Here is a 13,338-nt window from a genome sequence, read left to right on the forward strand (position 1 = left end):
ATAATTTATATGGGTGTTTTATTGCACTGAAATAATTGCATCTTCAAATAATATAATCAGTCTTTAATAACAAAAGATACTGTAGGGGCCATCTACGCTAAGTTTGCAACGACTTAGCAGTGGCAATTTATGCGAGCGCCATCGCCATATTTGCTGTAGCACTTAGCGTGACGAAGCTTACAATAATTTAATCCTATAATTTAGCTGATAGTATTAGACAGTTGGATCAAATTTTTCATAAGCATGGGGTAGTGTTGGGCCGTGAGCGGACAGGGTGAGTACACGGAGCAGTCCCGACCGCGCCGGCCTGATGCGATGGCGTCTTCTACCGCCGTGGAGTTTACCAGGGTGGACACCAGCTGGTTACTGAAATTAGTATTCCAATTTATTTATCTTAGTACTGTACACGATTTGTGTATTTTCAAAGAAGAGTAAGTATATGTCATAGATATATGCTTGGGTCACATGCACAATATCCTAATTAGATTGTTTATGTTCGTTTATTGTCAAGCACAGTCAAGCTGTTATTGAATGTTTTTAACAAAAATAATAACTGCATCAATAAATTGCTCTGATATTTAGATTAAGATGATATTTGTAAGACTTGACAATTTAAAAGTGCTTGTTGCTAGGCCTTTGAATAAAGAATACATTGACTTTGAAGCACTGGTAGGTGAGAAGTAAAGCGTAGTACTGGTAGTTGTTCGGTTCCCGGCTTCTTACAATGAGTTCAAAATAGTACAATGAGTATAACTACTATATTCATTTATGCAGTGTGCAGGTGCTATATGTGGTGCAGGAAAACATCAAGAGAAAACCTGTATATCTACAAAGAAACTCTTAGGTATTTGTGAAGTAGTATCATTGGGCTATCTTGGGAACTATATCCCAAACCCGCATGTGAGGGGAAGTATGTGCTCAGCTGTGGAATGAGAAAATGCTGGTTGGTGTGTTGATGATTAGCCTTACCTCATAACTCCAGTCCAGAATTTCGCTCCGTCTTCATGGTCACGTTGACCGGACCAGCACGCAACCCTAAGCACGCAACCCTGCACGCCGCCACTCAGCACATTATTAGCAAAGTCCAGTACACCGTCGGCCCCGAATTGTGTGTGCTCCAATACTGTGATAGAAAAAGAATAATCTTAAACTAGTTTGGGTCTACTTTGGCCAATCTAACAAACGCAATTATGCTTTAGAAAGCGCTATTACGATCCCGATCTCGCTAACTTTGTGCCATCTTGGCACTCTTCACAGTGACAACTAACCATGCATGGTCGCGGAGTATTCCACATACGAGTACAACTTGGGGAGGTGACAAAACAGTGTACCTGACTTTGTATTCCTTAGAATGGTCATATGGGTTTAATAGAATAGTCAATATTGGTCATACGAATACACACCACCTAAGTATACCTCAAATCGAGAATGTAAGCGTAGGCATCATTTTAGATTTGTGAAGTATACCGTAAACAGCAGCCCAGCCGCACTTAGCGATGGGCAATTTCTGAAACATTTCACATATTACCTTAACGGTGACATATTTCAACTGTTGAAAATTACATAATTGACAGGATATGTTTCTGATAGAAATATTACCGTATAAATTTCACTTAAATTTCATGCAACTTTTCCGCTACTCGTGACGTCAGTAGGATGGATTGTGATCGGAAAATTCGAAAATATGTGACAGTGCCGCGTGGCTAAGGGGTAATCGTACCCGGTTGTTATACGATGGACCGAAGTTCAAGACCACCTTACGGCGCGCCTTTTTCCCTTTATTTTCGTTTTGTAAGCATACTTGTTAGTGTTGCTTGGTATGTGTATATTAAACATAATAATAATAATTTAAGCCTATATACGTCCCACTGCTGGGCACATGCCTCCTCTCATGTGCGAGAAGGCTCGGGCTATAGTCTCCACGCTAGCCCAATGCATATTAAACATATTTCATTTTAATATCTCATACATGAATGTATGTCATTTTACTTTTTCTTATTCGTTATCCTAATACACCATAATATTCGTAATATCTTTATTAAGCATTATAGACTCCGCTTGGCGTTTTATTCTATTTGGCATGATGTTCATTCCGATAAAAAAAATTGTAAACAGTTTTGAGCTAAGAAAGCAGTCAGATCTTTAACAAATTCTTTATCTAAACATATTGTATAGGAAAGTCACCCCGCGGCGACAATATAAAAACTCGAAAACCAAGAAAATTTTAAAGAAATATAAGCGAAATATTCCATTTGAAACTTACAGAAACTAACATGAAATTTAAGTTGGAAACTTATAAGCTAGCCGCACTCAGCCAAACTTGAAAAATATTTTAAGACAACGGACTCCTTGCAAAATTATTGACAAGTTATAAATCAACGATGTATAGTAGAAAAATAAAATAATCCTGACGGCCATGGTGTTCTTATTTCGAGAGGCTGGACAGTAATGTCTTGTCAAAAACATGGTTGAATAAATGTATCAAAATTTAGGGTTACAAAATAAAATTATCAGTGTCCAATAGTAATGAATACATTTACTAACTAAAATACAAGAACACGATAAACAACCGTAAGTACTTTTTGATTTCTAGTAATTATTCACCGAACTTGTTTTATTGTTAGTCTTTACATTTTGATATTTTGAAAAAAATGTCGTAACCTATTGTGGTTTGCGTGAATCAAGCTTAGTCCTGAAATAAATACAAAACGAAAAGGTGAAGTGTATTCTTACAAACCGATTGAACTCGACAGGTCATGGAGCAATTGTACCTGGTTGAATTTATGATAGACCGAGTGGCGATATTTGTATCTGAAGACAACGAGTCAAAAAGCGCAGAAAACAAGCTCATTATTAAAATAGCATTTGGCCCTAAGAACCAGTTCATCATTAAAGAACAGCAAATGGCCAAGAATCCAAAAGTTGAAGACGACGTAATTGAATGCGATGAGAACGGGCATAGAAAATGGTCCAGAATATTCAGAGTTGGCAAGTCTTTCTTATTTCCTAGCTACCCTGATACCGTACTCAATATCCTGGATAAGTTTCCACTGGAATTGGAAGTCTGGACCGATGAAGAAAATGAAACAAAGGAGTTCGTTGGAATTGGCACAATGTTCTGGGAAAAGGATTTTTACCAGTTACTGAAGGACTCTGCTGAACCCTGTACACTCCACCAGCCTCTCAGTATTAAACAACGCACTAAACTTATGGATGAGTGTTGTTGTAAGCAGGTCGGAGAAATTGATTTTATTCTTAGAATAAGTGCTCTGGGTGAATCGATCATCACAGAGTTCCAACAACTGATGGAAGATCCTGAAAGTTTTGTATTTAGAACAGATAAAGCTCCTAGCATGTTCAAATGTAAACGTGTGGAAGGCGATGATCCTAACTTTGTTATGCTTGGGAGTCTCTACGAGACTACTACGTTAGAAGATCCGGATGTGATTAATAATGCCCAGAAGAAAATTGAAGTGTGCACAGAATTGCAAAGTTGTGGCCAAAAAATTGACGCGGATCTTCGCTGTGAACATGAAAAGAAACCTAAGAAAAAGGAATATTCTATTGATAAAATCAAAATGGGAGACATTAGAGGTCCATGTGGTAATACTAACTGCGCGCTTGCTCATAAAGTAAGATGTTATATCAGGAATCTCGACACATATAAACAAAAAGCTGGTTCATTGCCAACTAAAGATACTACAAATACAACGAAAAAGGTTTGCGGTGCTTGTGACTGTAAAGATGATCGCTATCATCGTGAAGAGTGTCCTGACAAGATTGCGGGCCCGAAAGCTGTGTGCGAGGGTTGCGGCGGTAATTCTCTACCTGGTCACACTTGTAAGGAACAAGAAGACAAAATGGAAAACTGTATGAAACCCAATAACCCTAAAGATTCCGCCAAAAAGGATAAGAATGCTGCAGCAGTCGCCTACGTGCTAAGCGTACCGACGTTTAAAGAGGCAAATCAAAACATTGACTATGCTTACTATCAATATTTAAATAGTAAAGAAAGTCAATCAATGATGGAGAAAAGAGGAGGTTGCTGCGGCTGTGGCTGCAGTAAAGGAGGTACTATGCCTCCAAAAGAATCTACGTATAATTCATTAAGTGTTCCTAACATGCAATCATTAAATGAAAAGTCTTCACGCACTATAGGATCCAATACTCATTTCGTGTACAATGTGACTGTAACTCCAGATAAAGTTTGTTTGGACATTCCCGATGACAAGGATTGCAAGTGCAACCCACCAATACCCACTCCGTCGTGTAAAACTTTTGATTGCGTCTGTTTAACTGAGGCATTAAATATAGCTGCCAGGAAGAAGCATAAAGCGTATTGTCCTCTGTACAAGCACAAAAGCACTTGCCCTGTCACGAGGATGATTGAGGATGAGGAAAAGGCTGAAGAAGATGAGGAGGCAGCAGAGCCATTGCCATACGGCCTGCCTCCGATCAAACTTGGCCCTTGTCCAGTCATAGGCAGACCATGCAGTGTTCCAGATGGTTTTGCAAGAATGTACAAAACCGCTGCGCAACCACCACTTCCCCCGAGTTACAGTGACGCTGGAAAAGTTTGTTGTTCCAAAGAATTTGAAAGAATTAAGGCCGCCATAAGGGAATACATGAAATATGAGAAAGAAAGAGACATGCGGTGCGTAAACACATTTAATGTGGACACTGAAAGAAGGTGTTGTGACAAGGAACAGATTCTTCTGTCGCAGATGGGCAAAAGCTGCTGCGGAGTGCACAAGTTAGCTATACAAGAGAAGTTTAAAGAAGACAAAAAGTGAAAATAATAACCTTATCATTGACTATTTTATTTTGTAACCCGGTAACATCATCATAATAAATTTTGATATAATATTGTGTTTTCTTTCTCTTCATATTCAGTTTGATATACCTATGACATTTGATCATCAACTCTTAAATTAAATTATAATATTGTGTCTTAACCTTTTGGATGCAGACGCCAAGAGTACTTAAATTCATTGTGTTTTCAAGTATGCTTTATATATATTAACCCTTTTCCAGGCCGCACCAATCTACAAAGTTTTCCCAAAAAAGCCAAATATATTCCAAATAAATCCAGCTTTGATGATTCATTTGAAGACAAGTAACATTTCCTGAAAGTATAATCTAATTTGAACCTTAAATCGTAATGCTAAAGTTGAAATTCTAATGACCTGACCATGAATGGTCGATAAATCGTACTATGCCTGGAAAAGGGTTAAGTAGAGTGATTGTGCCCGTGATCTTGGCGTGTGATTGACGTTTTGTTTAGTTATAGCGTTCAAAAGGTTAATGTAAAGAGTAGCTTTTTACTAATCAACAATCAACAAACAGATGGCAAAAATACCTACCGCAAGAATAAAAAAATGTAAATCGTTATATGCTTCTCTACCACGCTTGCACATCCGAGCGATAGAGAGGCATATAGACGAACGAATGTTATGGGTTGTCAGGGACAATATTATTTTGAATGGTTGGTTAACGTAATTAATAATAATTAACTTAGATAAAAGTAATATTTTCCACCGATTCAGGTTAAAAGATAGAGAAATTGTATTAAGTTATATTTTGTGAACTATATTCACATAACTATTTGAAGGTTCAATCCCTTATAAAACCAGCTCTATTAGCCCCCTATCATTTGTTGCTGACGTGAATGTAACTGTTGATGACTAGACAGTAAGGATTTTTGGAAAATTAAATTGCATTTTGAAAGCATTACAATGTCAAGAACCTTTGGGCCTGTTAACATTGGTGTAACTATCTATCCTCCTAAGACCCTGAGTACAAATTTTTGTACATATTCCAAAATCTATTTTAAACTTTTATTATGTAACTAAGGGTTCCAAATTCGAAAACAAAACAATTGCTTCTGGGTCTAAGGAGGCTATATCAACCAACAGAGGCTCTTAACAATTTTATCGATAGGGGAACTGGAGACTGACTTCTCGTGCAAATTGTCGTCCCTCCTGATTAAGAACCCGTGACATTTTGTCTGTGTTGCCACCTTACGACTAACTATTTTACACACACGACGCTAACATCATTGTTACAAGCTAGCAAATGTATACCGTTGCATGAAGGTTACTCTAACAGGGTCAAACAATACACTGTAGCCTTCATGCTTTCAATTAAGGTATATACTCGTATGTGCAAGCTTGTACAGTCAGCGTCAAATACTTTGTAGCAACCAAAGTAGCCAAATAGTTCGGTACACCATGTATTTAGTATGGTGTACCGAACTATTTGGCCACTTTGACTGCTACAAAGTATTTGACGCTGACTGTACCAACGATGTCGGCGTGTGTGCAGAGGCGTATTTAAATATTTGGTGCCCCGGGCCAATTAGATTCGCCGGCCCATTAAGTGATGATAGTCTATTTAATTTAAGGAAAAGAAACCCTGTTTTGCCGCCCTTTCCAGCCTCTCGCCATGGCCCCCTTGGCTAAATACGCTCCTGCAAGTGTGCGATATGTTTTAACAGCAAATGACGATCAAAATTTAAAGGCGCTGAAAACTGTGTAGTTGTAATGTTAGGTTCAGTTTGTAACGTGTTAGACGGCTATCACGCAGGCGCCCCACCCAAAACCGCATCAGTGTGACAACGAACTTAGTTACAGATGTAGTGAATAATCCTTGCCCATCGTATTTTCTCCGAATCGTTCGTATTTGTCATGTTACTTCAATCAACCTCAGTAATTTTTGTATCGAGATTGACTGAAATAGCAAGACACGTTCGTGCGTTTCCGTGAAAATGCGATGGGAAAGGATTATTCACTACATCTGTATCATATCATCGCATTTTGCTCTTCGATGACTCATTATTGTTATTAATTTGTGTGTGTCGCATATTTAGAACCGTACCAAACACATAAAGCAACATGGGAGACGAGGAGGATAATAACAATAAGAAGAAAAAGAAAAATGCATCAAAATACAACTACACATTCGGAGACATGTATCCACGTAAGATGTTTAGTTGTTTTAATTGAAGACAAATTAAGGTCGGGCAAAGAGAATTTGAAATAGTGGTGGATTGTCAAAGAAAACTTTCTAGCCACAGTAAATTTATTACCATCTTTCGACACATGATTAAAACTTTTAGAACGCCGTTTGATTCTTATCCTTTCACTGATATGTGTTTTTTGATTTTTAACAAATTTAACACATCAGTCACAGAATGAGGATCAAAGTCAAATGGTGTTCTAAAAGTTTTAACCCTTTTCCAGGCATAGTACGATTTATCGACCACATACGCGCCATTAAAATTTCAACTTTAGCATTCCGATTTAAGGTTCAAATTAGATTATACTTTCAGGAAATGTTACTTGTCTTCAAATGAATCAACAAAGCTGGATTAATTGGAATATATTTGGATTTTTTTGGGAAAAACTTGTAGATTGGTGCGACCTGTAAAAGAGTTAATCATGTGTCTAAAGCCCTAAATCTGGAGCCTTGTATTTTTTTATAATCTCATTAATTTATAATTTTTAAGTTCCTCTTTTTTACACTGGATGGCTCATTTTCTATCCATTTAATTAAACTTTGTTATAATATTCAACATGTGTCAAGTACCCAATTTTGGTTTGACGTCAAATAGTGCGAGGGCAAATGAAAGTGTTTTTATTCTAAATGTCGATATCGATAAACTTTGATATTTACCATCATTATGTAATTCTAAAATATTATATTCATTCATTCATTCATTCAATGTAAGTGCTTAGAATTAATGTCTGATGTTGGATATTTATAGTTTCAATTAGAATAAACGAAATAGGTTTGCAAGTAGGTAATGAACATGAAAGAGCTGACGATGTTAACTAAAAACCTTTAGTTCGAGAAGAAGTCACATGTATTATTATGATTTAGGGTCACTTGCACCATTCCAGTAACCCGGGGTTATCCGGTTAAACCTGGAGTTGCCAAGGTTACCAGTACAATTTGACACTAGGTTCGCGGTTAACCGCGTAACCCCGGGTTAATGCGATGGTGCAAGTGGGCCTTAGACATTGCTACAAATTGATATCGATAACAGTTGAGTCGATATTTTGGTATTAACTAGGATTGGTGCATTTTAAGTATGAACAATTCTTAAGCTACATTATGATTTACACAGCACGGCATAAAATATGCGATGGCGGGTGCGCTGGTCGACCGGGTATGCCGGTGCCCACAAGGATGGGCTGGCTGTGGAACGCTCCTGACGTACCTGGCCTTAAGGTAACACCTTTCTATTCACACTTCGGTGCCTACTTACTCGTTGTTAGACAAAAAAATTCTGAATAGATTTATACCATTTCCAAAATTCATCAAAATACTCAAGAATGCTCAAGTATCAAATAGCAAACTAATACTATTCTGATACTTACTGACTTCAAAAATTGGTATTAAATTCGACAAATATTTTTTAATTTCAAAAAGGTGCTCTAAACTTACGTTTAGACCAGACCTAGTGCAATCGTGGTCAGTTCGAGTTCGAACCAATATGCCGCGAATGCACTATAGGTCATAACAAAAATAGCAACATATATTTAAGTATAATAGAATAGAAATAAAAAGAGCGTACGTTGATTTAAGAATAACTTCTTATTTGAAATTTTAGCCAGCGAAAGGATGGCAACCTGGCCGCATCGGTAAAAGCGTAGCCAAGCTCATGGTCTTCAAAACCGCCCGGGCAGGAATGGATGGAAAAAAAGATAAGAAGAAAAAGAAGCGGAAACCAGGCCAGAAATATGTCGGTGGAGGAGATTCAGAGCCTGATGAACCTTTGGAACCGAAACCTACTCTGAAAGTTCAGCGGAAAGGAGACACTTTTACTATTCAGGTTATTTTTATCAATAAGTCCTATTATGCTAACTTACTATGATCCTTCTCACTATACGTATACTTAGGATAATAAGTATTATGCGAGATAAGTTATTGTAACTCAACAGGAATGTACTTTATAAAATTTATTTATTCAACAGGTGAACCCATTGAAAGACCTAACAGAAATTTCTCCAAACGAAGACCCTTACGTCGATTGCGATCCGTTAATTTTCAAAATCATCAAGAAACGCAGCCCCGAGGAGCAGGCCAAGGTTGAGGCGCGAAAAATGGTCAAACTAAAGAAACAACGCGACGCGCAGATCAGAAAGGCCCTCGCCGAGGCTGTGGAGGACATCTGCAAATGTGCGTACATGGACGTATACTGCAATGACTTAAGCGCAATAGACAAAGTCATAGACAGTTGTCCAGCATTTAAAGAACCTGATTGCATCTGCCAAGAGGAGTCTCTTAGCTCCTTATCCAGCAATGCGACTTGGGACATCGAATATACTCCGCCCTTTGGCTGCTTCGATTTAGCCCCGAGAAAGAGGAAACATTATGTCCATGTGGAAACACAGTACACGAAAGCTGATGCGGGGATCGTCGAACCTCCAAGGTCTAAGTGTACGAAATGTTCGTCAGGTGCGTCTAAAGGGAAGAAACAGCCTAGGAAGCGGTGTTGTTGTATGCAACCATGTCTTTAATGTTTTTTTTTTTCATTATTTTACCAGAGAGATGCCCCGCGTCAAGCGTCAATAGTTGAACATTTAAAATTCAGGCGTCATTTTCCATGGAAAGAGGCCAGAGCGGTCAGAACTTATTGCTTTTTGTTTTGAATTCATATAAAGTGTCACGAAATAATTATGTCTTGTTCGTTACGAGTTATAAATTTTTGTATTGTCTGTGCAGGTCACGTCACGTCCCATATTGAATTCATTAAAAGTTAATAGCTACTTTAAATACGTATTATTGTTAGAACTGACTCATACATTGGCATGTCTACAAACATAGTTGCATTAGTAAAGTAGGTACTGACTAAGTTAGTGGATTTAATTCACATTCAAATGATTTGGTGTAGCCTACACACACACATAACTATCATAATCTAATTCCAGGCGTATCTCTGGCGCATGACAATGGTTGTTGAATGATACCCTCAATTAGTTAAGTGACATATATATTTACCTCCCATTACCACCAAGTACTAATGGTACTAATGGTATACCTTGAAAGGTACTCTATATTATATTTGTCATACGGTGGATGGTGCGCATAACTCTTGAGCAGGAACGGAATCATGAGAGTTGCATATAACCACTCCCCCTCCCCCCCGCTCTAGTACTAGAGCTGACAGGTTAACGTTTACTGATGACATTGACAGGTACTCTACCTATTAGGTACTTACTCTTAGCGTATCTGTCGTAAGGTGGATGGTGCGAGTAAGTCTTGAACAGAAATGGGAGCAGGAAAGTTGAAGCGATGACCATTCCACCCCCTAGTACGAGAGCTGGTAAATTCACGTTCACTGACGGTATACCCTGTAAATAAATTTTAGAGTTTTTGAGGAAAGTGTAATATATTTTTTGTTCTACGGGCAGTTTTGGACCAAGCTATTTATGGCAATGTCATCATTAATAAAAATATAACAAAATATGACATTTATAAAGTGAAGAAACGTTTATTTCAAGCTCGTGTGGCTCATAAAGTGTTAGTTATGTACAATAAAACTTAAAAGTCATAAACTTTATAAAGTCACTCTTACATTTTAATTTCTTCTAATCAGTGCAGAGTAAGTTTAGTCTGATTCTAGAAATACTTTTACTTTTTTAAAATTTACGATGTATGATTTCGAATATGTCAACTAAGTGAAAATAGTGGATGAAACAAGGCGCCATAAGTATCTGATATTCCTGATAAGTTTTCCAAATATCGATAAATCTCTTAAATTCACGGCTCATAAGTATATATTATACCGTCTTAATTGTTCTACGGAATGGTAGACACTTTTGAAGCGTTGTTTGATACGCTACTTTTGATGCTGACTGTACAATGGACTCGTAAATTAAGCACACTTAGGTACTTACTCGAACTATATAATAATTTACAAAGTTATTATATTCTACTGGAAATATTGTTTAAGCAGCTATCATAATATACTACTTTTATTACTATAATTATATAATAAAATTAAATATGACTCACAATAGATCCGAAAACGTTATCCGCAGTAGGTTTCACTGGTATAGAAAGGAAGGGAATCGAAAAATCCAAATCCACCTGTAAATCACCAAGCGAATGGTAAAAAGAATTCGTTTGAAATTCTCACTACAAGCCCCCTTTCATTTGATATACTATATATGTATACTACACGATAGTTTGCAAAAAAAATTGAAAATCAAGTACCTATGTCATATAAATTCTCAGCAAATAAGTGGTCGGTCCAACGCCGCGATCGGTCTATCAGCACGATGTCAGGAGGCTTATTGGCTACAATAATCCTGTCAGTGATGATAGATCAATCCCCATAGAGCGTGGCACGACCATTTTCGAGAACTGGCGCAGGTGAGTAAATATTTGTAGTACACAAGGCCGTATAGAAGAGCAAGTTGCTGGTGAATAATCTCGTCACGAGATTATGTCTGTGCAAGTACTCGCCGTTAGCAAGATGAGAACAACCGGAGATGATATGCCTGAGTGACTCCCCGGGACGGAAGCATGCCCGACAAATGTCGACCGTTTCGTTTTTCAGGATATATATGTCATCATTACTTCCGTCTGCAATTGCACAGACAAAATCCTCGGTTTCTTCAAAGAGGTCCCCGAATCGTATCCAGTTCACCGACACGAGCTACCATCTACTTACTTAATTCTTGACCCATAGCTCCCATTATAGGATATAATGTCTCTATCAACTAAATCTATATTTGAATCTCCATAATAAATACATGCAGATGCCAAAAACTTACCGTTATATCTTTGTCTTTCGTATTAAAAGTAAATAATCTGGCTTTACGCGAACTCTTCATATCTTTTTCACACGACACGTAAACAACAACTAAAGTTATTGAAAACAATGTTTTTTGCCACATCTTTCCATGTATTTTTTAATTGCAGGCAATTGAGTTTTTCTAAACAGGTGGTGTTACCCGCAAAGCGCTAAGACGTTTGGCGGCAATTCGCGGAGTTTTTACAGAAGTAGTGTAGGGAATTAAAATTATGTGACAATGTGTTTCCGCGACCTATTGTTGGATAACTCGAGATGTAACGGTGTAGAGTTTAGAGCGGATAGAACTACCACGCGTTCGGGGGACAGAGTCCAAGCTGCACCGACAGAACCATGTAGTGTTCGGTTAAGAGTCAGACTCAAGTCCGCTCAAGGCTCGACTCAGTTTTTCAGACTAATAATTAAGTCGAATACCAAGCCGCACCAATCTACAAGGTTTTCCCAAAAAAGCCAAATATATTCCAATTACTCCAGCTGATGGATATATACAGATGGTTACTATTACTAGCTTATATCTAAAATAGGCCCTTGAGGCATTGTACCAAGGATGCTGGCGGCATTTCCTCGTTGTATCGCAATACTGATACGTTGTGCGAGGAAGCCGCCAGCTCTTCGGTTACCAGTTACGTCAACCAGACGTTTCGCGATTTCTCCAAAAAACTTGTGCGCACTGGGACCCCATGGACCTAGAGTCAGGCTGACGCAACTAGGCACAAAAAAAGTTTTGTATGGAGTTTGTTTCGCAAATTATTGCCAACGAAGAAAAAGAAAACGTCATCGTCAGTGATATTTATTCTGTCAAGTTTACATCAAGTCAACTGTCAGCCTAATTGTTTTGTTTTTTATGAAGGCTTCAATGTTTTGTTCGGGTATTTCGTGTAATTTCTTTATTATTTATTGAAAAAATCTAAAATAGTCAACCGTGATCAGAGTAAAGAGCGAGTTTGTTACAATGCCAGCGAGAAAATGGTTTACTAAGTGTGAAATATGTGGCAAGCGAGCCACTCGAGAAAATCATGAAAAAAGGGATTTTATGGCGAAATTTCCCTTGGATGAAGACCGGTAAGTATTGCTTTAGATACTTTTGACCTTATTTTGGGTCAGCAGGCTATAACACATCGAAAATTAGATATTTTATATTCTTTTTCGTTGTGAACTAGGGATGTACTATAACTATCGATAACTGTAGTTTTATTTGTATATCAGTGTAAATAATTAAATTAAATATGTGAAATTTCCTGAGAACTTGCTAGCAACATGACCATAATTAATTCGTCGAAGATTAATTATTGCATAAATTATCTATAACTTACGCATTAATGGTCATTAGTTAACATTTTTTTTTTATCTAGTCATTATTTAATATATTAACCTAAAATATAAGAAAATTAATATCTGTTTATATGATAAATAAATAAATATTAAAGGACATTATTACACAAATTGGCTTAGTACTAAAGTATGCATGGCATGTGTTGTGGGTACTTAGACAACGATATATATATATATATATA

General features: G+C 37.5%; 2 protein-coding genes across 3 annotated transcripts; one reads left to right on the forward strand and one right to left on the reverse strand.

The window, feature by feature from the left end:
- Positions 1 to 48: 48 nt before the first annotated feature.
- LOC133528059 (uncharacterized) lies at positions 49 to 12,236 on the reverse strand. Its single transcript, XM_061865268.1, has 5 exons — positions 11,787 to 12,236; positions 11,023 to 11,097; positions 10,226 to 10,358; positions 970 to 1,123; positions 49 to 366 (listed from the first exon to the last, which is right to left on the reverse strand). The coding sequence occupies exons 1-5, from the start codon at positions 11,907 to 11,909 to the stop codon at positions 201 to 203; spliced, it is 651 nt and encodes a 216-aa protein (XP_061721252.1). The 5' UTR covers positions 11,910 to 12,236; the 3' UTR covers positions 49 to 200.
- Positions 2,255 to 9,774, forward strand: LOC133528058 (uncharacterized). 2 transcript variants are annotated; one of them, XM_061865266.1, is made up of 5 exons: positions 2,410 to 2,571; positions 6,869 to 6,978; positions 8,129 to 8,232; positions 8,615 to 8,836; positions 8,979 to 9,774. In XM_061865266.1, the coding sequence occupies exons 2-5, from the start codon at positions 6,894 to 6,896 to the stop codon at positions 9,522 to 9,524; spliced, it is 957 nt and encodes a 318-aa protein (XP_061721250.1). In that variant the 5' UTR covers positions 2,410 to 2,571; positions 6,869 to 6,893; the 3' UTR covers positions 9,525 to 9,774. The 2 variants fall into 2 exon arrangements, with proteins under 2 accessions (XP_061721249.1, XP_061721250.1); XM_061865265.1 differs by lacking the exons at positions 6,869 to 6,978; positions 8,129 to 8,232; positions 8,615 to 8,836; positions 8,979 to 9,774 and adding an exon at positions 2,754 to 4,864 and having other exon boundaries at positions 2,255 to 2,571.
- Positions 12,237 to 13,338: the final 1,102 nt, after the last annotated feature.

The sequence above is a fragment of the Cydia pomonella genome, chromosome 19, assembly GCF_033807575.1.
Source record: "Cydia pomonella isolate Wapato2018A chromosome 19, ilCydPomo1, whole genome shotgun sequence".
Classification (NCBI taxonomy): domain Eukaryota; kingdom Metazoa; phylum Arthropoda; class Insecta; order Lepidoptera; family Tortricidae; genus Cydia; species Cydia pomonella.

What these genes read in the sequence shown, in the direction of transcription:
- LOC133528058 (XM_061865265.1), top strand. Translation starts at nt 2,757, where the DNA reads ATGGAGCAATTGTACCTGGTTGAATTTATGATAGACCGAGTGGCGATA.
- LOC133528059 (XM_061865268.1), bottom strand. Translation starts at nt 11,909, where the DNA reads ATGTGGCAAAAAACATTGTTTTCAATAACTTTAGTTGTTGTTTACGTG. An exon ending in CGAAAGACAAAGATATAACG is followed by an intron (nt 11,098 to 11,786) that starts GTAAGTTTTTGG and finishes GGTGATTTACAG; the next exon opens with GTGGATTTGGATTTTTCGAT. An exon ending in TTCTGGACTGGAGTTATGAG is followed by an intron (nt 367 to 969) that starts GTAAGGCTAATC and finishes TACTAATTTCAG; the next exon opens with TAACCAGCTGGTGTCCACCC.